The following is a 27,750-nucleotide window of genomic DNA, read 5'->3' as shown; positions in this document are numbered from 1 at the left end:
GCATGTTTGACACCTGTGCCTTAATACTTCATACAATTTCAATGTGTTGTCCTTTTTTGTAGATAGATAGATAGATAGATAGATAGATAGATAGATAGATAGATAGATAGATAGATAGATAGATAGATAGATAGATAGATAGATAGATAGATAGAATTTTAATGTACTTTTTTCCATTATTTTAACACTTTGAGCTGAACTGAATGAAATATTCTACATACATGAGGTGTGTGTGGCTGAAACCATAGACAGCTGTTCACTCTGGTCTGTTCTTCCTTCTCTTCCATCAGTCTCCAGGTGGAACACAGTCTCCCCCTGGTGGTCACAGAAGGACACACTCATCAGTGGAGTGGACTGAATACAGTCTAATGTAATGGCCTGTCCTGTTTATTACTCAGTATTAAAATGAGCTCGTGCCTTTTTTTTTTTTTTTTTTTCAACTTTATTGAAAACATTTGAGTATGAGCTCGTGCCTATCATTCCACACCTTATTTTGATTGATGTCATTGTTTCTAAATTCGCATTGAAATCATCTTTAATTATTAACTGTTGGTCTCTTATTGTACATAACTAGATATTGACATTGTAAACGTAAGAAAGTTATTTGGATGTGATAAAAATTCCGATTTAATAATGTCCGTTAATGTACTTTTTTTTAACTGAAGGAAAAGTGAGTTTGATTGACGTTACATGTGACCAGTAGGAACTCGATTTGAGCGAAATGAAACTGATTCCTGCTCACTGATTGGCTGATAGTCTATACCTATCTGCCACGCTAGTCTTTTTTTTTTTTTTTTTTTCTTTTTCAACCTCTGCCGTTTGGTCCGGAAAAGTCTGATAGTTTCTTGTCTTAACAGTGTTGCAGATAAACCACAGTCGAATCATTTCTGCGTTTGAGAGAAAAAAAACAAAAAAAACAAAAAACGCATGAAGGCTTAAATCAGTAACTTTACCCCTTATGCTTAACATTTCTACTTTTCCATGCACTGTTTTATAGAACATTATTAACGTAAGAATATTATTTGGATGGGATAAAAATTCCGATGTAATAATGTCCGTTAATGTACTTTCTTTTTTTTTTTTTCACTGAAGGAAAAGTGAGTTTGATTGACGTTATATCTGACCAGTAGGAACTCGATTTGAGCGAACCGAAGATTATTCCTGCTCACTGATTGGCTGATATTCTATACCTATCTGCCAGATAGTCAGTTTTTATTTTTTTATTTTATTTAATTTTTTTCAGCCTCTGTTGTTTGGTTCGGAAAACTCTAATAGTTTCTTGTCTTAACAACGTTCCAGATAAACCAGTCGAATAATTTCTGCGTTTGAGAGAAAAAAAAAAACGCATGGAGGCTTAAATCAGCAACTTTACCCCTTATACTTAACATTCCTACTTTTCCATGCACTTTTTTTCATAGAGTATCAAATGAAAAACAATAGGGGAGAAAACACAACAGATCGCCCTTAGAAACAGCTGGAGGAAGGGAGGAACGGACTGACGAGAAACAGTGTAATGGAAAAGAAGCGGAAGACCCTTGTACATCAGCTGTAGTATAAAAGTGTGGGTTACATGATCGAAAACAGGAAGCTGGGCACTGTTTGTCATCTTCTGCAGATCTGAGATGTATAGCACTGATTCAACCACCATGGCCTCTGAGCAAGGAGAGCAGATGTAAGTACAGTCTGCACATGAGATAGACTTCTACTTCTACTGTGGTGATATCCAAAACCTCACTTTTATTACATTATCTACTCACTATTATCATTTTAACTTTGTTTCAGAGCAGCTTTTCCTCTCCTCTATTTGTGCAACTGTAGATTTTTAATTAAACCAAGGGAAACTACATCTCGGTTATTTCACGTTGTGTTATTGTCAGAATAAACTGGGCTCTGAAACTGAAACTGATTTTCTTTGCAGATTTAACAGTGGGTTTACAGCTGTGATGAAGAATAAAGGCTATGTTTAATCTTTTGCATACATCCCCAGGTGATGGATACAGAAGTGTATTGCTGCCATGTTGGAAAAATGAAAATTAGATCTGTATTCTTGCTATAAGAAGAAAAAAAAAAAAGTAAAAGTGTGAAAGTCATTCTTAACCCTTTCATGCATAGTGGTCACGACAGTGGACAGCTATTCAAAGTTGTTCTCTTATATATTCATGGAATTTATTGTTTTAGTTGTATATCAACCAACACAGGGGATGCTTATGCATCATCCCATACAGTGCAATTCATACCATTACTGTTCTTGGTCAACCTTATCTACAGTAATATATTTGAGTGTAAATCAATTGCTAATAGTTATTAGACTGTAATCAACAGGGTCTTTTTTTTTTTAACAGCATTTTTTTTTTGCTTATCTGAGTAATAACTAGAGATCCAGGAAAGGAAAAGTTTGGGCTTTTTTACATTTAATAATTGTCTTGATTGGAAGCAGCATGATGCAACATTTTTTTCAGATAGATTTTTTTTTTTTTTTTTATGGAATGTCCTTTGCAGTGGACAGCATTTTTTTTTTTTTTTTTTTTTTAAAAGCTGTAAAATTCTTGTCCCCTACAGAGGACAAAAATACATTGCTGGGTCTCAGGAGGTTATAGAATGTTAAAATGTGAGAAAAGATTAACAGCATTAAAAAAATTGTATTTCATAGTTTTCACACAGCATGTCAGTAAATGCGTGGTGTCCAGCTGAGTGGACATTTTTGTAACTCCATGAAAAATAGGTTTATAAAAACATTTCAACTGCATTGCTTTTTTCATGCCTAAAGAGGAATAAAAACACTCAAGAAAAAAATATTGACTAAGGTTGCCATAATTCATGCATGAAAGGGTTAAGCAAATAAAGGAATTTAGATCATGCATGTAAATGTGCATAATGAGATACTGTTATTGAAGTTAGTGGATGACACTGTGATTAGTTTGTTCTGGTTCAAGATGTGTTTAAGATGGATGGGGCTGAGCAGAAGAAAGTTTCTACATTTCCAGTTTTGAAAGACTGTTTCCTTAGCGATGGTTAGGGAGACAACCCAGCCAACCCAGCCATGTCCATGTGGGCCCCAGAAGGGTTACAATTGGGCTGCATATAAGGGTCCCATGTGGGTTTGTCTGCAGTTTCCATGGTGACCCTATATGTGTTTGCCCATATCAGAATTAGAATCAAAATCAGAATCAGAATCTCTTTATTGTCATTGTTCCAAGTACAATGAAACGGAGGTAAAGCTCTCAGGTTCAGTGCAAGAATTTACAGACATCAAATATAGAGCTGCAAGCGATTAATCCATTAGGTGCTTGAAGCAAATGTAAAAATTCCCGATTCGATTAATCGACTCCTCCTTGTTGATTGATGGGAAATATTCTATTGCAGTTTTCCTGAATTGAAGCTTCTTTGTACGTCACAATAAGCGTCTGTGTGAAACACAACAGTGGAACCAATGTTTAACAGCAGAGAAATGAAGGAAACAAAGCTTTGATTCAGGAGAATTGTGGTTGAATGATTTTTTTGGATCACTTTGAGTCGATTAATCGGTTGCAGCTCTAAACAAATATCAGTAAAACAACAACAAATATCAGTAAAAGGCACAGTTATTTACATTAAAAAGCCAGTTACATGTTCTAAACCATTCATATATGGACCAGTAGAAGGAAAGGAACAGTTAGAATAGTTTTAAAGAAAATCATCAAGCTACATTAAAAATCTGAAATGAATTTGACCTGTAGTTTCATCAGAGAAGATGTTTGGAGAAATTACTAATGAAGATGGCAAAGACAAAGACGACACCAGACACAGCGTTTTCACTGTAGCTCATGGATGATCGGCAGTGAATTAAAAACTGAGTAGAATGTCAAATGAACAGATTTTAGTCTCATGCAAAAATAAACCATTTAAAGAACAGTGACGTTGCAGTCATTAACAGCTCCGTCCCCTGTTTATGTTGAGTTTTTCATCCTAAATCCTCAGTATTTTTCCTCCATCAGCACCAACAATCTAACAATCTGTGTTTTGTCAAAGGGTCAAAGTAATCAGTCGACAGAAACAGAAACGAACCCAAAAGTGCAGCTCAGTATGTGAGTGTGTAGAGGTGGAGTCTGAGCTGAGGTCTGCATCTGGAACCAGTTCACTGCACCAACACGGACCATTAAGAATAAGAATGAACTAGAAGCACTCGGAGAGCGCAGACCTCCGCCAAGGCTGATCAGTGGCCCCCCCCGTGGGCCCCCCCACCCCCGATCACCACCGAAATTTAATCATTTCTTCCTTATCCTATTTCCAACAAACCCTGAAAATTTCATCCAAATCTGTCCATAACTTTTTGAGTTATGTTGCACACTAACGGACAGACAAACAAACAAACAAACAAACCCTGGCAAAAACATAACCTCCTTGGCGGAGGTAATAAAAATAATTGCAAACTAGTGATGGGACTTTTGGCTCTTTGAAGGGAGCCGTTTGGTGTTAGAGGTCATGGAGAATATATTTTTGCAGATATTTGTACAGAAATCTGAGGTTGGAGAGAGTGCCAAGTAGAGCTGCACAATACATCGTTTGAGCATCGACATTGCGATGTACATGTGCGCAATAGTCACATCGCAGGTCCTGCAATGGAGGAGGTAAATGAACTCAGTGTGTTCTCATCTAAGTTCAAGGGTACCTGACACACACTGCACGCAACGATCCACCAATCACAAACGTTCTTAATCAGCTTGGAGTGAGTCACTGGTAACAATACTGAAAAATGAGCAACAAACAAGAGAAAATCACCGTAATAGAAGACTTGGTGCCAAAAAGAAAAGCAACGTCAGTTATCTGGAATTATTTCAGCTACAAGAAGGATGAAATTAAAACATGTGTTCTGTGTCGATAGTGTCTTGTACCTGCTGCCACAACAAGAGCAAACACAACTAATTAGTTTGACCATTTACGTCGGCACCACACAGCTATTATATCCTCCTGAGTATTTTTTCATATTGCAATATATATCGCAGGGTTAAAAAAAAATGTCAGTGTCAGTTTTTTTCAATATCGTGCAGCCCTAGTGCCAGGTTATTTTCACATTTTACTTTGGGGAGTGTTATGGTAGAGGTAGAGGAGGTAATCATTTGGTAAAGTTTTGAAAAAAAATTTTGTGGATTATCTGCAATTCTTAATAGTTGTTCAGTAGTGTTTGAGGGATGGACTATGTTGCCTTTATTGATTTTGGTTTTAATTACTGCTTGTAGTTGTTGGTAGTAAAAAAAACTGGTGTTTTACAACCCCATATTTCTGGATAATAGGGGTTTTTCACGCATGACGATTGAAATGATTGATTTTGTGTAATGTTTCTTCTGGTTTACTTGTCAACAGTGGCTGAGGCCACATCGAAGTGTCACTGCTGTGTGCCCCAGTGTACGTCGGGAAAAAAAAGGCAACTATATTTAAATTTTCATGGTTTTCCTTCAGATTTAGTTGAGAAGAAGAAATGGGTGGTCGCAATTCATGGAGATGAGGGGCCGAACTTAAGAATCCAATCAGGAAGTATGTTTGTGTGTAACAGGTGTCCTGAACACCAGCAATTGTGTTTGATTACCGCACTTTGAAAACTCACATTACTGCTCATCCCCTGGAGAAGCAGCAGCATTCCAGGCACACATGCCAGTTTGCAATGTTTGGCCTCTGAAAACATGGCTGGAGGCACCTGCAGTATTTGTTGAGCAAGAAAGCTCTCCAGAGGAATAATTTCAGTTTTACAATGAAGGTATTTTTATCACAGTTTTCAGAAAGTAAAACCGTGATGAATTCAATTTATTCCCCAGCATAGATATAGATATAGATAGATAGATAGATAGATAGATAGATAGATAGATAGATAGATAGATAGATAGATAGATAGATAGATAGATAGATAGACGCAGAGCTCTATAAAGAGAGTTAGGACTTTGATGTCGCCGCTCCGGTGATAACATGGTTCATGTAAGCCTGAATTGTTCCAAACAAACCACGCACTCTCATGTTATTCTGTGGGACAATTGGCTGACGTTCTGTGATGCTGTGCTCTCATTGGCTGACGTTCTGTGATGCTGTGCTCTCATTGGCTGACGTTCTGTGATGCTGTGCTCTCATTGGCTGACGTTCTGTGATGCTGTGCTCTCATTAGCTGACATTTTGTGACGATGCCCTCATTGGCTGATGTGTGACGCAGCGCTCTCCTTTGCTGACATTCTGGATAGCTGTCTCTCTCTCTCTCTCTCTCTCTCTAAGGTGACATCGTTAATCCACATTTGTATGTTTGATGTTTACATGTTAATATTTGAATGTTTCTGTCAACAGAAAGTACATTGAACATTTTGAGCACAATTTCAACAAAACTGCGATAATAATGATAACCATGATAATTTTGGTTCACAATAACCGTGATATGAAATTTTCTTTTTGTTACATCCCTATTCTCAACTAAATCTGAAGGAAAACCATGAAAATTTAAATATAGTTGCCTTTTTTTTTTTCGATGTGCACTGGAGCACACAGCAGTGACACTTCGATATGGCCTCAGCCACTGTTGACAAGTAAACCAGAAGAAACAATACACAAAATCAGTCTTTTCAAACCTTTTTCCAGGTCATGCGTGAAAAAACCCTATTGTTTGAATGTTTTTAAGATGTATGGGGCTGAATAGAAGAAAGAATGAGATGTAACATCAGTATCTGGAAGTACCAGGGCTTGTCCTTACAACAGGTCTCTAATAGATCCATGGGCTGCATCCACAGAGCCTCCTGATCCTCCAGCTGATCGATGACAAACAAACCTGTTAAGTCACATGTATCATATCATCATCTAAACAACATCAGCAAAGCCTCAGGATTCTGTGGCACAAAAATGGAAATTATTCATAATTCAAACGTTTACTAACTGAACTTTATTAACTACACTGACCAGTGATTATGAAATACACAACTTTATTAAACCTTCAAGATACTAACAGCAACATGTTTTATGTAAACTATGAAAACCACCACCTGTATTATCTATATTCCTTGATTTATCTGGTCTTTAAATAACTTTGGCATAAACGTACATTTCAAGTTTTGACAATATAGGCATTTATGTTATACGATGATACTGATACTTTTTTATTTATGAGATGTGGCACCAACACACCTCCACAGGTGGTAAATGGAAAATCTGCAGCTGAATTCGAAGTGACTTTGACTTTTCCCTTAACAGAGTACAGTTGCGTACTATAATTCATGTCCTTTTACTGAACTGAAATGTAAAATGGAGGTATTTCTGCTTTATTTGAATGGTGCCATCTTATGCTTGTATTTTGCTTCTATTCCACTACATCTCAGATGCAAATATTTTACTTTTCACACCACTGCATTTATCTGACAGCTTCAGTTTCTAATCAGATTGCAGGTTTTCACCCCTGTCCTGGATATTCTCCGCCTTAAACTAAAGATAGCATCATCTTGTGTTAACAGGGAAAGGCTTTGTATTAAAGCTGAAAACAGGCCTGTTTTTCATGAGAAGTTCGTCTTTTCATGTGGCTTTGCAGCACAGCAACGCTACAAAGATGTGATAGATCATGAATCATCGCTGATTATAGACTTAACAAACTCAGCCTTAACTAACTACTGCAGTAAAATACAAAAATACATGTTGGTCACCTCAGTCGTCATATGGATCTAAAACTTTACTTAAGGCTTTGAATGCAGAACTGTGACCGGTGGGCGAGAATTTTCAACGAATTGTTTTGGTACTTTTTCTTGAGTAAAGGATATGAGTAATTTCCACTTTGCCCCTCCAAGCATCTTCCTCTTACGTAACTGAGCCCATATACCACATTAGGAGTGGCTACCTCCTGTTCCAGTAAAAGGAATCAGATAGTTTTTAAGGAAGAATGAAAAAATGTGATTGAGAAACCGACGTAATAATTGACATATAAGAGTATTTTTGTAAGTAGATCCCTTATTGGATCATAGGAATAAGAGGTTGCATGTTGTCACCTTCCTAAAATTAGTAAAAATTTTTTTGACAAAAATGACTTTGCCTAAATCATCAAATACGTTTTAAGTTTTTTGTGTTTCCTGAAAAATCTGAAAAAAATGATGTAGGTAATTATTTTAGGAAAGAGTCGTACCTCAGCCCCCACACTCTCAAGGACAAGAGAGCTCCATTCCACATTCTGTGTCTGCACTCATCCATTACATTACAAAACCATTACAAGTTTCACATTAAAATAAACTGGTTTAACTGATTTCTGCTCATAATTGGTGCTGAGGACATAATGGTTTTACAGTTTAATTTAGAGTTCCTGATGCACATCCTACTACCTACTATCTGTGATTTATTAATTCACTTTATCTGAACTTTATTTAACTGACAAAACTACAAAGAATTTTCAGTGTTTTCATTTACCAAGATAATTGTCTTTTGTAAATGCAAATGAATTTGGTTTTCAGTCCCTGCAATACAAGATGATACAGAAACAAAATAAGACTGAAAATTTAATATAAGGAACACTGTTCATCCAGGGAAGGGACACTGAGATGGTGACATCTTATAAGTACCTGAGTGTTCATCTGAACCATAAACTGGACTGGACTGACAACACCACTGCACTTTACAAAAAGGTCAGGGCAGACTCTCTGAAGACCTTTTCCAATTCTGTTTTGGCGTCTGCCATCTTCTACAGTGTGGTCTGCTGGGGGAGCAGCATCACAGCAGCTGACAGGAAGAGGCTGGACAACCTGATTAAGAAGGCCAGCTCTGTCCTGGGATGCCCTCTGGAACCTGTGGAGGAAGTGGGGAAGAGGAGGTTGAGAGCTAAGTTGTCCTCCATGATGGACAAAGACTTCCACCCCTTCTAACACACACTCACTGCACTAAAGAGCTCCATTAGTGACAGGATGATACACCCAAACTGAGAGAAGGAGAGATACCGCAGGTCTTTCCTTCCTGCAGCTGTCAGGCTCCACAACAAAACTGCTCCAAAAATTATGTGCAATAAACAGTGCAATAAACCTGTGGCATGATCAGCATGTGCACAACTGTAAATAGTATATATAGCTTTCTTGATTTGTTTCTTGTTTATCTTGATTTTGCACTTCTTTTGCTCTTGTGTGCTTTTGTACTTTGCTGCTGTAAACCTGGAATTTCCCCTTGTGGGACTAATAAAAGCTTATCTTATCTGATCTGTTCTGTTCTGTCAGATTCCGTTTATAGCCATTTAAAAGGTAACAGGTAGAGGGATCGTGGTTGGACATGAGGATGTCTTTAAGGAAGGGGTCATGTTTCAATATTTTGTGCTGAACTATGAGAGAATTGTCAGTCAAAAATAATATTTCTCAGGAACTGAGGTCATCTTCTACAGATTGAGGAAGTCTAATCAAACTGTGTGAAAGCCAAAGGCAGATACCACTATTAAATGTGTGTGTCCCTGAAAAACCATTTTGCTATTGTAATGAATGCTGACGCATGTGCTCTGGAGGACTTTGGAGAAAACACTGTCACTCAACACATTCTGCAACTGCACCCAAAAAGTCAACCTGGAACTGTATTAACCAAACCGGTCTGTGGACTGAGCTCAAGATGAGTTCATGTTTCAACTTGTTTTCTGGTAAAACTAATGCTGAGGTTCAATGAAAATTATAAATACCATCAAGAAAGTTGTCAGCAAAAGGAGCACAGCAGCCTCTGTGAGCTGAGCTTCTAAAAAGCAAGAACGAACAAGAATTAGTGTCCTTGGTTCTCAGAATGTTCAAAAGGAAATGAAATATAACAAAATGGTAAAAATGTCTCTTTGTTTCTTGTGTTTTGTAGAAAAGTGGTTTATTATTACCTCCGCCAAGTGTAACGGTGTAACTGTTTGTCTGTTAGCAAGATAACTCAAAAAGTTATGGATGGATTTTCATGAAATTGTCAGGAAATGTTGATACTGGCACAAGGAACAAATTATTAAATTTTGGTGGTGGTGGTGGTGGGGACTGATCTACCTTGGCAGAGGTCTGTGTTCTCTGAGTGCTTTTCTAGTTTTCCATATGCTCACTTATCGTATGTTTGTTGGTTGGAGAGTATTTGATGTACCTAGATGTGGTCCAATATAAAATTCCCTACTGGAACAATTTCTTCTCAATCACATTTTGCTCCATGACAGTATTGTTTAGATCACGTACATGGCATAAGTCATTATGTTCTCATTGTGTCTCTAGGGAATCTCCAGGGACCTGTGAGAATGGAATCTCTTTGAATCACTTCATGCATTATTCTCTTATACCAGCTGTAAGTCACCCGTCCACTTCCACTGAAATCCAGATGTATCTCCTCAATTCACAACCTTATCCTAAAGATACTTTCAGTCTGTAAAACACAAGACATCATCTAAGTGTCCTCCCACATCTGAAACAAATCAATAGCCTTCCACTACTTCTTACATTTGCAGTCTTGCAAACATGGTATTATGCCACTAAGTGTGTGTTGGTTTTTTTGTGATGGTTCCAGGTGCTGATTGTTGGAGTGCTTTCATTCCTCCAGAGAAGACACCAGAAACTGGCCATCGACCACAGACTGCCGTTTCTAAGAGGGCGTTTTGCAGTTGTGGTGTGAGTAAATTGCAGCAACAATAGCTATGTCAGCAGGAGAATCCAACAACTTTTTCATTTAATATTTTTACAGTCAGCTCAAAATATTCTCTGTAAACCCTCCAATTTTAGTTAATTCTCAGAAAAAATATATATTGTATGTGTAAATTCAGATCTGGAGTTCTAATAGATATCATGTTATGTGCATCAGTTACATGGTGCTTTTTTCTTGCCTACAGGGGTTGGACAAAATAATGGAAACACCTTCCCCTCAAGATGATAATGCCCCAATCCATACAGCTAGAATTGTTAAAGAATGGCATGAGGAACATTCTAATGAAGTTGAGCATCTCGTATGGCCGGCACAGTCCCCAGACCTCAACATTATTGAGCATTTATGGTCAGTTTTAGAGATTCAAGTAAGACGTCGATTTCCACCGCCATCGTCTCTAAAAGAGCTGGAGGGTATTCTAACTGAAGAATGGCTTAAAATTCCTTTGGAAACAATTCACAAGTTGTATGGATCAATACCTCGGAGAATTGAGGCTGTAATTGCCGCAAAAGGCGGACCTACACCATATTAAATTATATTTTGTTGATTTTTTTAAGGTGTTTCCATTATTTTGTCCAACCCCTGTATACTGGTCTGATGTAGGGAAGTGATCCACTCATATGGCTTTGTTTTGTTCATAACTCAGTGTTATTTTTGTGTCTCAGGCCTTTGGATACTATGGGCTTCAGTGATCGTCTGGCTTTTGGCTTTGCTTACGGTGCTGTGTCTTATAAAATCCTGCTGCTCATCATTGAACAAAGACTGCCCATCAGTGTCCCCAACTGGGCTAAAGGTACCTTCACAGTGTACCTGCATCATGTGGACTGAAACCTCTACACCAGGCGGTCGTGATGTTCGATACTACGGATTTCTGTTCTGATCCCATACCAAGTAAAATTCAGGCTGGTATCGGTGATACCGGTCTGATACTTTGTAAAAATACACTTAATATCTGGAAAATCTAGGGGGAAAAAAGTGTATTTCAAATCATAACTTCATAAAGAATACAAGACATGAGAGTAATTATAGTTTAATTATTAAGAACTATTATAAAAATGAAAACTTGCGTATTAATTCACATTACATGAACGTGTTAACATGAAACATGAAAATACTGAACATGTGACACTTTAACACAAGCATACAACACTGACAGTTTCCCTCATTCACAAGTTTTTGTTGAGGAACAATAGCACATTTTCCTGTTTTCCCCTTTAGTTTGTTCCATTTTTTGCTCAGAACCTCTCCTGCCTTTGAAAAGACCCTCTCTGCTGGTCCAGAAGTGGCGGTCATTCCCAGGTATCTTAGGGACTGGGAAGGACTGACTGAGAAGCATGACTCAGTACACCCTAACCCAGGCGGAAGAAGAAGTAGTTCCCACCGGTTGCATATCATTTGGACAAATCAAATCAAATTTTATTTATATAGCGCCAAATCATAACAAAAGTTATCTTATGACACTTTACATATCGAGTTGGTCGAAACCAGACTCTAAGCCAGTGTTTTTCAACCTTGGAGTCGGGACCCCACGTGGGGTCGCCTGGAATTCAAATGGGATCGCCTGAAATTCCTAGTAATTGATAAAAAATTACAAAAAAAAAAACCCTTATTGATAAAAAAAATATATGGTGAGTTTAGAGGGACAATCATAATCCATAAAAGACATGACAAACTGTGAAGCTGAAACTGAAGCACTGTGGTACTATTTATCTTTCAAATGTTCATTGTGGTCAGTTTCAGACGCTGCAGTTCTTTCAGAATTCATAGTTTGAGTTATTGTTTGTTCAGTATTAATTGTCATCTTTGTAAATCCAATCTTAATCTCAATCTCAGTCTAATCTCAACCTAGCTTTTTTGCCTCCATCCATAATAATAGACATTATAGAGACTAAATATCATCTAAAATTAACATTTATTTGCAACATAGTATAGCAAACTATTACATGACCCAAAACAAATTAATTTTAGCAAAAAAATGTCTGGGACCGCCAGAAATTTGTGATGTTAAAATGGGGTCACTTGACAAAAAAGGTTGGGAACCACTGCTCTAAGACAATTTACATAAACCTAACCGAATCCTTAACAGAATCCAACAAGGGGCACTATTGGGACAAGATCCCAATAGTTCAGCTACTTTCCACTGTGTTCCTGATATACATTACCTTAAATGACCGAAGGATCAACAGTATCAATATTTTGATTTGTGAATCAATTCTAGAGTGTAGAGAGCTGGTATCGGACATATTGATATTTCAGTATCGATCCACACATCACTACCAGACAGATCTCTAAATAGCCATGTTGATTGATGGCAAATTGTAAAATGAGAAAATACACAGATCAGCCATAACATTACAAGGCAAAGTGGTATTAATGTTAATTATCTCAGTACAATTGGTCCTGTCAGTGGGTGGAATCTAAAAGGAAACAAGTGAACATTTAGTCCTCTAAGTTGATGTGATAGAAACAGCAAAATGGGCAAGAGTAGGGATCTGAGTAACTCTGACACAGGATAAATTGTGTTGGCCAAATCACTGGGTCAGAGCATCTCCAGATTTTGGTGTTCATTCCCAGTGTAAAGTGGTTAGAACCTACCAAAAGTATCTAAACAGCAACAACTAGATCCAACCAATCTAGCATCTATGGGAGTATAACATTATTACCACCTGTCTAATATTGTGTAGCTTCCCCTTTTTCCACAAAAACAGCTCTGACCTGAGGCCTAGATAGACTCCACCAGACCTCTGAAGGTGTGCTGTGGTACCTGGACCAAGATGTTAGCAACAGATTCCTGAAGTCCTGGAAGTAGAGAGGTGGACCTACATGGATCAGATTTATTTGTGCAACACCTCCCACAGATAATCAATAGTCCTTAGTTTGGGATGTACTTCCTAAGTCCATTTTTAGTCATTATTAACCACCTCAGACCAGCAACACCCAGCAAGACCTGCAGTTGTGGAGATGTTCTGACCCAGTCATCACTGTTACAATATGGACCTGGTCAAAGTCACTCAGTTCCATATGTTGATCATTTTTCTGCCTCCAACACATCAGCTTCAAGGACTAAATGTTCACCTGTTACCTAATACAGTTGTGGAAAAAATTATGAGACCACACCTCATTTTCTTCAATTTCCTGGTCATTTTAATGCCTGGTAGAACTAAAGGTACATTTGTTTGGACAAATATAATGATAACAACAAAAATAGCTCATAGTAGTTTAATTTCAGAGCTGATATTTAGACATTTTCCATGTTTTCTTGATAATAATCAAAATCACTTCAGTTTTTACATCAATAGCTATGGCATTGTACTGCCAAAAACAGTGCTTTGATTCATTCCATGTTTTCTTTTCCGTCTGTTTTACTCACATGATACACACAGGAGTCAGTACTTGATTGCATAACCATTATTTTTGATGACTTTTGATGGTCTAATAATTTTTTCCGTGACTGTATATCCAACCCAGTGAAAGGTACCACTGTAATGAAACATTCCATATTACAACCACTTGTTATGACTGATCGGTTTAAGTCAGTGGTTTCCAACCTTTTTTGGCTCGTGACCCCATTTTAACATCACAAATTTCTGGTGACCCCAGACATTCAAAACAAAGACATTTTTTTGCTAAAATGTATTTGTTTTTGATCATATAATAGTTTGCTATACTATTCTGCAAATAAATGTTAATTTAAGTCTATATAATGTATATTATTCTGGATGGAGGCAGAAAAGCCAGGTGTAGATTACTGCACAAAGTGAGAATTTTATTTTCCTTGGTCAGGATATGTACAGTCAGTCCAGCTTGGATTTACAAGGCTGACAATTAATACTGAACAAACAAGAACTCAAACTATGAATTATGAAAGAGCTGCAGCATCTGAAACTGACCACAATGAGCATTTGAAAGATAAACAGTACCACAGTGCTTCAGTTTCAGCTTCAGAGTTTGTCATGTCTGTTATGGATTGGGATTGTCTCTGTCAACTCACCATATATTTTTTATTAGTAAGTTTTTATTTTTATCAATTACTAGAAATTTCAGGTGACCCCATTTGAATTCCAGGCGACCCCAAGGTTGAAAAACACTGGTTTAAGTGCTCCTTCTGCTGTAACGTTGTTGCCTTTGCTCCTCAGCTATCGCATACCTGATCGGAGCCTTAGAGGTGGGTTTGGCATATTTCCCTTTCTTTGCATGTCTGTCTACACCTGCCAAGATCCCCGGTGCTGTGATGGGAATAATCTACTCAATATGCTGGTAAAAACACAGCCTCACAGTGTGAATCAGCCATTATTATTTAAGCATACGCAAAAAGAAAATAAGGATTTTGATAAACTTATTGTTTGTGTGTTTATTTTAGGATCGTCGTCATTATCTGGGATATATTCACCTGTGAAGAGCATGAGGTGGCTGGATGGTTTATACAGGTGTGGGGTGAACACCAAAAGCTGATTTACGAGTGGCCATGGGTCCTCTCCCACATTGTCCTCTTAGTGCAATTCATCTACATGCTGATCAAAGGTGTCCGGGTGCACCTGCAACTGGAGGATGAGGAGGTATGATCGCTTATTAACCAATCAGAGAGTTAGTTTAGCACTGTATAAAGCTGGATATCAGTGTCCATTTGGAATAACTGAGAATATCAAAATGTAATGTACTGTCTACATAACACCTGTCAAATTCACAAGATTGTCATATTCAGAATAATAATGTAATAATAGTGTGTGTGTGTGTGTGTGTGTAAACATAGCTATTAATGCATAGCTAGTATATCTGTACAATAAATTAAAAGAAGAAATATTTTACTTATCTGTAGTACAATGAGCAAACATGAGTTTTTGGTTGATTTTCTGAATAATGAGCTCTTTGTTAAGATTAATGTTGTATCTGTTGCCAGGACCCTCAGGAGCTGATGCAACACCACCAGATGCAGCATGTTAAGAGACTGCTGAGGAAAATACCTGAACACAGGTAGAAGATCATTTCAAATAAGCAGTAATGCTGCTTTCAAAGGCTCCTTGAAGAATGAGTGATTTTGACAAATGTATGTGAAGAGCTAAAATCAGGGTTCCTGTGGGGTCTTAACCCATAAAGACCCAAACAGCTGCTGGTGACCTAAACCATCTACTGATCTAAACTGTTTAATACCCGTTGATCCACTAATCCTATCAATACATGTAAATAATTGGTGTAAAATACAGTTTGTCATCTTTTCATGGTCATCAGATATGACCCATTTGGACATTCAGAGGCTCTGTAGTGAACATGGAAACACCGTCATCTTCTACAACATTGATTCACCACTAAAACCCATGGAGTTGGATCAATGACAGTGAATGGACACAGTTGTTTTTATGTTCAGTTATTGATATCTTCACTGAAAAAGTCACTTTGTCTTGAGTTTTCTCTGTTTCTAATATAATAACCCTTAACTTTAATCTGAGTTTTTATGAACATCTACATGGTCAGTGAATTAAATATGGGAAAACACTTGATTTTCATTGAAAAAATGCTAAATGTAAAAGATAAATTACAATAAATGGTGATAAATCACTTAAGAAAAGTTAAATATAGAGAAAAAATTCTTTTGGAACCTACGCATAAGTAGCACTGGGTCTGTATGGGTTAAAAAGTCTAAAAGGTCTTGAATTTCTAAATCTGCATTTAGTACCTTAAAAAGTCTTTAAAAAGTATTATATTGGAAGTGATAGGTCTTAAGTTATGTTGCCGTAAACTTGTTCATGGTATTGTGTTTAAATGTGTCAGTTAAATGTCCAAGCTGCATAAAATGTAACGTTAGCCTACTCAGTTCCACCCGTTCCAACCCAACAATTTAAATTGAAATTAGAAACCAATTATCGCTAACTTTGCGGCCAACTGTGATAAATGAAATAATGTTGGGAATCAAAGCAATGGAGTAAATCAGTACATTTTCCTAAATTCTAGGAGTCACAAATTTTTCCAGTGTGACCATGAAATGGGCGTTAAATTCTGTTCTAAGTAGTCTTAAAAAGGTCTTGAAAAGTCTGAAATTGAACTTGTAGAAACCTGTAGGAACCCTGTAAAATCTAAACTATTAATTTTTATTATTATTATTATTATTATGAAAGGAGGCTTCTCAGCTCTAAGACACAGTGCATAATCCTTGCCATTCTTATGACACAGATCTGATACTTTAAAAAAAAACTCTCTATGGCCAGCACACGCACCAGCATGATTTAGCGGCGATTTTGCTGTTTTATTAATATTTTTGTTATTTTAAGCTGTGGTAAAATGGTTCAAATACTTCCATGATCAGAGTATGCCATCTTTCCATCCACTGATGTCCCTCCACTGATGTGATTGAGAGCAGGATCTGTTTTACTGCATGGCATGAAAACAAAAAGAAAAAGAAATGCATATAGAATATGTAAATGTTGTTTGTTTAATGTTCCTTTCTCATTTGCACACATCTAATGAAGCTTGATATGTAATATGAGGTCATTATTCAGCCTCATTTTTCTCATATTTGGTGAAAAAGAGAATGACAGACAACATTTATGCTCACAAACAGTATTACAAAATTTCATTTTGGTTATTTTCTACCTTTACCCATTATGTTATTCGTATTCCACTACTTTTGAGAAGCTAAGACTTTGGCGAACTGTTTCAAGCACCAACTCATCTAGTTCACATGAGTGAATGTGTGTTTCCACAAAAGACTTGAAGGTTTTCTCAAATCTGACCTCAAACTCTCAGCATTTGGGCTGAATTTTCGATTTCTACTGTACTCTAGGAAAAAAATGGCCCCATAATGCTGAGATTGTCCTGAAAATTTTGATGTAAAGACTTATTGTGTTGTATTGTAATATTTTTATATTGTATTGTATTGTATTGTATTGCACTGTGTCCTCAGTGGTTTTGATATATTCTGTGTTTGTGTTGCAGCCAGTCCACGACTTGGTTCCAGAGACGACTATACGAATGGGACCCCTACTTTAAGTTCCCTAGCAGGGTCATCGGCACTGCTGTTGTATCCCTTTTCACTTTATATACGGTAATATAAAATAAGTCAGATTTGGGTTTTGTTTTTTTCCACTGAGATTATTTCTTCAAGACCAAACATCACTTCAACTTTTCTTTTCATTATTGGTGTTAGAGGTAGACCGATATATTGGCCAGCAGACATACTGATTTTTTTCAATATCAGTCATTGGCATCAATTTTTTTTTTGAAAGCTGATATTTGATCTGTAGTAAAGATGTAATAAAATATTTGATCAGGCAACCTGTGTAGGCAGCACTTAAAGATCAATAAATGTTAAAAGAGTACTATGTGTACATGTATTAATAATTTCATTTATATTGCTGCATAAAAATCTTAATTGTCTGAGTGTTTTAATTGTATTTTACGTTCAATGTGCTTTAAAAAAAAGAGTCTCAAAAATTGGCTTTAGATATCAGCCATCGGTCGACCAAATTTTTTAAAATCGGCCTTAGAAAAATCCATATCAGTTGACCTCTAATTGGTGTTTTAAAAGTGTTCTTTTTTGTCTTTCAGTTTGCACTTGCACACTATCGTATCACTATGGATGTTTTTGAAAAATTAGAAGCAATGGTGCTACCTAATGGTAGTACAGATCCGATGAACCCACTGGTACGATGGTTCAGTGTTCTGAGACGTGAGTTTTTCTACCAGACTCTTACTGGGTTGCATTTACAGTATGCATGGTTGACCGAAGAATTTATAATCTTTTTGGTTGATGCTGCATGTGTATGGTCATTGCTATTCATTCCTGATTCTGAACAATAGCTTAAGAAGAGAAATGTGATCAAATAAAGGAGATCAAAGACAAAGGCCTTATAAATCACAATGTTTGTGTTGCAATTTAGTCTTTGAACCAAAAAATTGCAGCCTCAATACTAAGTGAAGCTCCAGAAACACAGCTGGTGGAAAGAAAATACAATTAAGGGTTTGTTTTTTTTTTTTACTTAAGATGGTGAAGAAGAAAATTAATTCATTGTCTTTATTTCTTTTTTTTCTCAGACTCTTGGCTAATTTCTTCACTGTTGGCAAGTTTGAACTTTATTGTCTACACCTTCCATGTGCTGGTATGTTACAGGTGAGAAACTTACAGTCACTGAACAAAAATATAACACCACTGTTAGTAATTAAAATTACTTAATGTGGTGCTAAAAAGGAGTTTGATGTTGTATTTTAATTCACAACTGTCTACAACAGGGGAAATTTGTGAAATAGAAAGCACTTCAGATTACCAAAACCATCAACAAACAAGTGGTGCCAGGCACAACAAACCTCACCCCTCGCATGTATTGTAGCTTATTTTGGCATCGATCCAGCTGATGTCATCATGTCTATGCGTGTGCTGATGTCAGCATATCAATTGCCTCTATACATGTGGCAAGTTTGAAGTAAATTGAAACAAAATTGATGTTTTTACAGACGTTTGAAATTTCGCCCATTGTAAGTAAATGGGAGAAGAAAAAAAGATGTAAAGAAATCCTAAAAAATTTGAACTTTGACCTACTTAACCACATCTATTCTGGGTCACTGGCAAACTGTAAACCCAATTTGGTCTGAATTCAACCAATAGTTTTGCTGCTACAGACATGTAAAATTTCACCCATCATAAAAACAAAACGATTTTTAAAATTCATAAAAAATTGGAACTTTAACCTACTGTTCCCAAAATGTAATGAGATCTATTCTGGGTCACTACTAATCTGTAAACCAAATTTCATATGAATTCAACAAGCAGTTTTGCTGCTAGTGTGTTAACAAACAAACCAAACCAAAAACAATACCCCTTGCCTCCCCTTCGGGGGGTGGGGTAATTAACATCACATCTACACAGATTTTGTCACTTTCTGAATCAAGTGTGAAAATTACTGTTTACACCCATTTGTATTATAGTATCATCAAGTTTTCTCATTAAAATGAACACTCAAACAATCTGGGCCGGATCTACCAATATCCCAATTTGCATGTACTAATTTGCTTGCGCAATGTAGAATTTTACATGTGAGGTTGAGCTGCGGTTTGCAGGTGATTTACTCAGATTGCTTGGGCAGATGTCAACAGGTGCAAAGTTTTGCTGACCGCCCTATTTAAATGAGGATTTTGCGTGCGCTGAACTGCTCTGGGATACGCCAGCACTAATGGTAACAGTCTGTTGAAGTAAGGCGCCGATAAGGGTGGGGGGGTAACCATGACAAGAGAAGATGGAAAATGTCAATTTCTGTAGGGCCATCACGATTATGCTTTCATGTGGCCCGTGATTGGTAGCGGTGCCCCTGGCGCTGAATGATCCAGACGCATGGAAATGTAACGTTGGAGGAGTTTTGTCATAGAAGGTACTGCATTACTCATTCATTTTTCATTTTAAAGGCAGGGGGGTGTGGGGGTAGTTGGACTAAATGACTGTCAGGCGCACATAATTTTGTCCCACTGTAGCCTAATGTCAGTGCATATTTTTGATCACATTCATCGGAAATGGAAAAGAGTGCTGTAAAGTGTGTGTGTGTGTGTGAGCGTCACTCCAAAATGTTCACGAGGGTGAAAAATGCGTTCTCTGCATCTCGTTTCATCATTTGTTTGTCTCCTAACCGCAGCCATGTGTGCGCAATTACGCATCCAAACCGTTTGCACCTCCTTTTGAGACGTGTTAAATATAGACACAGTTTCTATCAGCAAAATTGCTTTCGGGTTTGATAAATCACTTTGTGTGTGCTAAATTAATATATTTACATTTTCTCCTCCCAGCACACACACAATTGCGTGTAAATGCCCCATATTGCATATTCACTGTGGCAAATGTACTAATTGGTTGCAGACGTGCTATTTTGCACTTTTGAAAGACGCAACCCTTAGTGCGCACTGTTAGTAAATCAGTTTGTACGTTTTGATACACACAAAACTTTAGTAGATCTGGCCCTCTGTGTTTTATAATCTACACAGGTTGCATCAGCTGATAGTTTACATTATAGATCTGTTAGCATAGCACCTCCAATTTGTGCAATTCTTGTTGTCAATAGCTGAACGAAAGATCTGTTTTGTCCAAACTAGGTCAGAACTGTCAGTTCTCACCAAGCATAGTAACATAACATAATATTTTCATTGTTAAAGTCACCAGTGTAGAAGAGATGCTGCAATTTTAGCACCAAACTCCATTCTTTTACTTAAAAGTGTTGTCTAGAGGGAAAAACATCGGCAATGCTCCTATTTTTTTCACCACTTTTTTTGACTCTGAAAGTTGTTTCTTATCAGTTCTCATCCTCAGCACCCATTATTTTTCATCGCCACAGGAGACCGACAGAGTAACTCACTACTCCCTCTAGTGCATATATTCATCTCTGCAATACAATACACTGAGAACTCTGTATTCTTAGCACTACTGATGCTTTTGGATATTTTTGTGTATTTTGATCAGAGGTCGCATTAACCGAAAATATTCCGTCATTGATGGATTTTTTTTTAACAATGATGGAAAATTCTGAAGGCCGACTGCCATTTTGACAGATTAAAATATGAAGGGTAATCTACCATTAACCTTTCCTGCTCGGCTGGTCCGACCGTAGTCAGCGAGCACAGGGCAGATTTCCTCTAGGGCCGATGTCAGGGTTAACTCCCTTGCCAGTAGTGGAAGACAGCAGCTTTTATTTTATGCAGTGTATCGATGTTTGTGCACTTTTTCCTTTTGTCCCTCGTACACACTCATACTCAAAACTGTCGCCCCCTCACCTTGCTCGACCACTCACACCATGTGCACACGCACGCACCACACACCGCTCTCGCACTTAAAGGAACACACACACACACCAGTCTCATAACACTACCAAAGATAGTTTTCACACAACACTGTGAACAGGTCCTGTTCGCAGAATTGCTGGTCTGTCTGTCTCTGAACAAGGCATCAAACAGTCCATAACAGCCTCCTACCTGTATAGAACCAACAGCACCACTGTTCACAACTACACTGAATACAACAGTAGTACTGCAGTCACATGACTCACCGTTAGTTCACCTGTAGTAGACCCCCTGTCCAGTTAGTCCACCTGTAGTAGACCCCCTGTCCAGTTAGTCCTCCTGTAGTAGACCCCCTGTCCAGTTGGTGCCAGTGTGAATATTAATCAGTCAGTGTCCAGTCTCATCTTGTTGTTTAGCTGACTTTAGCCAAAATTAGATGCTACTTTGCTAGCACAAACTGTGAAGACAGCCGAGTCTCCTTAGTTATTTTCAAAAACCCAGTAAATGTGATGGCATTGATAAACGTGGTGAAAAAAGAGGGACTGATGCAGTAAAGGATGACGGACAGGCAAGGAATACACCAGTGGCATTTGGTGTGCTATTTGTACGCATTTTCTACCTTTCATGTGTTATTAGATGGCATGTCAATTTGTGCGTAGATCTCTGGTTCACATAACCTGAACCCTAACCCTCAGTGCATAACACACCAATTAAAAGTGTTGTATATAATTATGCGAGTCGTGATATCACGTTGGTTTATCAGCCAGCAGCAACTACAGCTGCTGCATCATTGAGATGTTTTTGAACATTAAATACTACTAAATATATCTCTTTATCATTAAAAACATTTTTAAAAATTGAAATGACGGATAATAATATGTTATGACGGAATTTTTACGACCCTGTCCATCAAAATGACGGACAGTAAAAATGTCTAACGCAACCTCTGATTTTGATGATAAAATATTACATAGAAATACTGCCAGATAAAGTACATCTACCTGCCTTGTTGATGAGGGTTTATTATTGCCACAGGAAACACTTGAAAAGATTGTGGAGAGGACAGAAGGGCTTTCTTCCTGAGAAGTTTCACAAGCCAAACTCCGCTGTCAGTGTGGTAAGAGACTGTGTTACTGAAACTTAGTAGTAGCAATTGCATGTTTGACGTTGAATACGTTGACATTGACACTGACATGATGTACACTGACATGACACTGACATGATATTTAGTTTACACCAAAAGACTTGGATTTTTGCAGGCTTCCATTGCGAGATACTCTGGATGCCAAATAGCCTTTACACTCTGGGGTAAGTCTGAATCTGTTTTCAGGACATCTTAGATTATCTGTGAAAGATCAGACTTTTTCTCACATTACCTGCAGCAGTTTGTTTAAATAAGTCTGTTGGATGGCAGCCATTATCACAGATATTTAAGTTTTTACTAGTGATACTAAGTGATCCTTAAAAAAGCAGAAAATGCCAAGATGTTAGAATGGTGATGCAGTTTTAAGCTTTTGTCCTGGCAGCATAAAATATGCAGAATGATCAGCATTAGTCATGTAGAGATGACAATCTGTGTTTTCTTTTTAGGTTTCATGATTGTACACATTGTTCTAGACATGTTATGCACGAGTTTTGCATATTTTCTGGTTATTCCAATAATGGATGGCAAGTTTGGGATGTGGTGGAACACCTTTGGACCATATTTGTAAGGCTGCATTTAGACATTAAATCGTTTTTCTGTGAATATACAGATGGGTCGATCAGTTACTTGATTAACTTACTTGCATCTGTGTTTCTCAGTCTGACTTTTCTTGTAGCCTATGGCCTGGTGAAGCTCCAAGAAGTTCTGGTCAAAATTTTTTTCCTTCAGGATAAAATGTCTCCTTCTGACAAACAAAAACCTCTTGCCCTCAACAACAGGTGGGTGTGTTTCACTGCTTTTCAAGAACCACCTGAGGTTCCTGCTTGTAAAAAAGTAGCTTCATTGTGTTGTTGGATAAAAGAAAACGCATAGAAGAATTAAAAAAAAAAAAATGGAGTATCACATTTTGTCAAATAAAAACAGTGAGTCATTTAAAAGTCAGGTCTGTAGTAATAGCCAGGGGTGAGGTCAACCTGAATAAATTAAAGCTGTTCCTCAAATACAGGAAGAAAACATGGATAAACCTTTGGTGCCTATCATGTCCTGTCCTGCCAGTTTTTTACAATGTACAACACCTGCAAACACCTGCACCTCGAACCTTAAAAATAAAAGGTTTAATTTAATCAACAAAATAGTTATATTTTCAATACTTGGTTGTTTTAAATCTGTCATCTGAAGTGTTCTATTTGATTTCAGTCACTGCAGTTGTGTGTCTTACTTTCAACTTTTCTTACCAGAACTGTCAAATGTAGAAACTTACACGCATTACAAGGAGATGAGATTTACACAGAAAAAAGCTTTATTTGCCCTCAAACACCTAAAGAGTCACCAGTGACCAAAAACATCTACTGATATAAAATGTGATTTTGTTTTGATTTTTAAACCATCAATCCAATTAATACAGTTAAATAACTGAGGTAAGCTTTTCATCTTCATCAGATAGAGACGTTCAGAGGCTCCATAGGCAGCTCCAATGTTATATTTAGCTGGAAAAGTCATTTTTTTCATCCATTTTCTCTGTTTTGATGTAATGAACTTTGAATATAGTCTGAGATTTTATGAACATTTATGATCATTAACTTAAATCTATCTATCTATCTGTCCGTCCGTCCGTCCACCCACCCATTTAGACTGAAATTGCTAAACAAATAATTGTAAGTTACTGTGAAAAGTGTTTATGCTCCAATGATAGTGGATCTGATTGAACATTTGGCTCTTGTTTTCCTCCAGGAAGGCGTTCCACTGCTTCAGCTACTTCTTGTTCTTCTATAACGTGATAAATGGGTTCACTTACTGCTTCATGAGACTTTTCTCCTCTCTTGTGGTCGGGACGTTTCTGTTGTCCCGCCTGGACAGAACCATCATGCTGAGAGGATATGAAAGCATGGATAGGGGTAAGTCAAAAATTCAACATACAGTATGTCAAGAAATCAGTCAGTATAAATGCACTCCCACACAACATCTCCTCCAGACATCCCTGTCCAGTTAAACTGGTCTGGCTTCAAGACCCACTATCACCCCTCAAATGACAAGCCATGAACCAAACTGATTAAACTTCTCAAATTTATTCAATGAATAGATGGTGTGTTTTGAACCTCAGTTAATACAGAATATCACAATATGCCACCACAGAGGACAAGGTTCATGATAAACCTAAATGACCAGGAGGTGGTGATGCTTAAGACACAAAATTAGGTACATTTGAACCAAAACTAAAAAGTGCATTCAGTCACTTCTTCAAGCATTAAACACACTGAGGTTTTTGTCTTTAATGTAGGTAAATCCATATCTGATGTAGTTGGTGTCATACCTGAGATATGCCACGAGGGTCGTCTTTCATGCTGTAAAATGGCTGGGATTAATTTGCATTACAGTGTGTTACCGCCACCTACTGTTGGGGAGTGTGAATGGACAGTGCATTACTCCATAAAAAAAGAAAGCACAGGATTTGTTTCTTAACATTATTTTTTGCCCAGACAAAGGCCTGCGACTCATTAACCTCCTAAGACCCAGCTATGGGTTTTCTGTCCACATTTGTGGACAATAGTTTCACAACTTTATGCAAAAAAAAACTGTCCACCACAAAGGACATTACATAAAAATGTTAAAAACTGCATCTGAACAAACTGTTGCATCATGATGATTCCAATATAGGCACTTATTTAATAAAAAACCAAAAAAGCTTGTACTTTGCTGACATTTCCTGGGCCTTAGGAGGTTAAAAATGGGTTTGCAACCCACTTTTGTGTCACGACCCACCAGTTGAGAATCACTGGTGTATAGTGGTTATCTGCCCTCTGGTGGTAAGGACGCAGATTGCAACTGAATATCCCTTCCTCACCACTTCCTTTTCCTTCTTGCTGTTGGCTCAATATAAAAATACTAACAGGTGACCAAACACCATATTCAATTTCTACTAATATACTGTTGCAGGCAGAGTTGGAATAAAATATTCTACCTTTTCCCATACATTGATTGTGATGTGATTTATTCTTGACAGATAAAGTGTAACTGAGACTCAGTATGAAACCATTGTACCAGGTCAAAGGTAATTACTGATGCGTATAAACATGAATAAAAAGACTAATGTGTCTGAAAACACTATTATTCCAGTTATGAGCAACAGTGTACATGCACAATATGTACACACTCTTCCTTTATAATAGCATAGTGGTTTAGATAGACATTTTAATCCATTTGTAGATATACTTGGTCAGGAGATGGCAGTATTTCACAGCAAGATAATAAGGCAATTTTTAGACAAAAATTTATACCACAAGAAGGAAAAGCATCTACGTATTGATTTAGGCATTTTTTATTAATATCACTTCATTACTATCTACTTAATGAAAAAACATTGACATTGAAGAGTGAAATCACATGTAAACAAGCCAGAAATTATACTTTACTTGTATTTTTTTGTTTCTATTGTAGTCATGTGTATTATGTTCCTTTTATTGTAATCTGAAAAATAGGGGAAAAAAATAGGGTAATACCAACACTAAATGCATACTAATAACTCTGTATTTTGGAAATTATTCTGTATAAATGTATGTTTTCTTTCTCATACATCCAACAATGTTCCCTCCATTAGGCTACAAAACATGGATTGGGATGATCTTTGCAGACCACTATCATAACAATCCAGCCATGGTGTGCTTTTGTCAGCTGCTGATCTCCAACATAAGGGAGAGACAAACTGGGTCGACTTACTCTGTACTGGACAACACGCCATCTGGTAGGTAGTGTGTGTGTGTGTGTGAGTGTGTGTGAGTGCACATGTGTCTGGATGTCTACATTGCTATATATTGCTTCCACCTGTCTATGATCTACAGATTTAATTGAGTTAAATTTTTCCAGATTCCCCAGTGGACAGCCGGGCCAGGCAGCGCTGGGCCTTATTTTACACCTTACTGAGGAACCCTCATCTGATCCCACTCAGAAAGCAGCACCTGTCTGCATCTTCACACTTACCTTTATCACCATCTCCCCAGTCAGATATAGTGGTACGGGCTTGGATCATGGCCTCACAAGCAAAGTCACAGTTGTCACCACAGATATTTACAGCAGCTGACTGTTAAAGACTGTAAATAGGATGTCATTCTGTCGTTTCCTCTGATACAGTTTCAGTCAGAAAATCAACCAGTTCCAAAAGTTGCTTCAGCTTCCACTCTTTCTGAATACTTTAGGACTGACATCTGACTGGTTGGATACAGTTTGGATGATATATTGTGTCATTAATTCAGCAGTCAGGGAACACATTCATCTTTTATTTAGTACAAAAATTTTGAGAGCAGCATAATTGATGGCATTCTGCAAAATAAGTTACAGAGCCATAACATTGTGAAGTGGTAATAATATGGTTATTTCATTACAATTGTACTTTTCACTGGGTCGGATATATTAGGAAGCAGGTGAACATTTAGTCTTCAAAACTGATGTGTTGGAAGCAGCAAAATGAGCAAAATAAGGAACCGAGTGACTTTGACATTGTAGAAGACACAAAATACACAAGGACAAATAAAACGCTTCAAACCGCGTATGGCTGTCATCAATTTTTCGTCAAATCCGTAAAACCCAAGTCGTAGCCTAAGTATCATAAATCCGCAAGTCCACCATAAACAAACCATTTTGTTTACAAGCAGAGCCGGTAGGTCACTCGGGCATTTTTGAAAATTTGTTGTGACGTGCTTTGTGGGAAGCAGAGCTCCACGCAGCTGCAGTAACAAGAGGCAATGAAACCGTTTCCGTATTTGCTGCCGCTGTGGTCATAATGCAGCTGCGTGGAGGTCAGCTTCCAATTCAGCATGTTGGAACAAATTTCCGGAAATACCCAAGTGACCTACCGGCTCTGTAAACAAATGGTTTCTTTATGGTGGAGTACACTTCAAAATTATTCACCGTGAGGGAAGAGATTCAGGTGAGTCATCACAGAAAGACTTACAGATTTGTGATACTTAGGCTATGACTGGGGTTTAACAGATTGGATGAAAAATTGGTGACGAAAGTCATACGCAGCTTTAAGACTTCGTGACATTACAATATGGGACTAATATGATATCAGAAGGTCATTAGATAAGTAAGAAAGTAAGAGTAAGTCTGAAGGAGCAAATCCACCCATGAAAAGTCCAAGAAACGACTTGAAACAAGAGCTGAAACAAGGAATCGATTAAACAACTTGGAACTGACTAACAAAATTATTCAATTACATTTTTTCTGAATCGTAGCTTCATTTCCTTTATTTCGTTGCTGAT

The 27,750-nt window shown here is 37.5% G+C and overlaps 1 protein-coding gene across 1 annotated transcript; it reads left to right on the top strand.

The window, feature by feature from the left end:
* Positions 1-1,333: 1,333 nt before the first annotated feature.
* Positions 1,334-27,750, top strand: LOC115427935 (stimulated by retinoic acid gene 6 protein-like). Its single transcript, XM_030146684.1, has 17 exons — positions 1,334-1,672; positions 10,185-10,254; positions 10,474-10,574; positions 11,271-11,398; positions 14,742-14,862; positions 14,966-15,161; positions 15,503-15,576; positions 17,533-17,641; positions 18,145-18,265; positions 18,631-18,706; positions 22,387-22,468; positions 22,611-22,659; positions 22,942-23,059; positions 23,155-23,274; positions 24,227-24,390; positions 26,091-26,234; positions 26,357-27,750. The coding sequence occupies exons 1-17, from the start codon at positions 1,623-1,625 to the stop codon at positions 26,575-26,577; spliced, it is 1,944 nt and encodes a 647-aa protein (XP_030002544.1). The 5' UTR covers positions 1,334-1,622; the 3' UTR covers positions 26,578-27,750.

Source organism: Sphaeramia orbicularis, chromosome 1 (genome assembly GCF_902148855.1).
Source record: "Sphaeramia orbicularis chromosome 1, fSphaOr1.1, whole genome shotgun sequence".
NCBI classification, from domain to species: Eukaryota; Metazoa; Chordata; class Actinopteri; order Kurtiformes; family Apogonidae; genus Sphaeramia; species Sphaeramia orbicularis.
The sequence above is the reverse complement of the archived record's forward strand: the minus strand, read 5'-3'. Positions and strand labels throughout refer to the sequence as shown.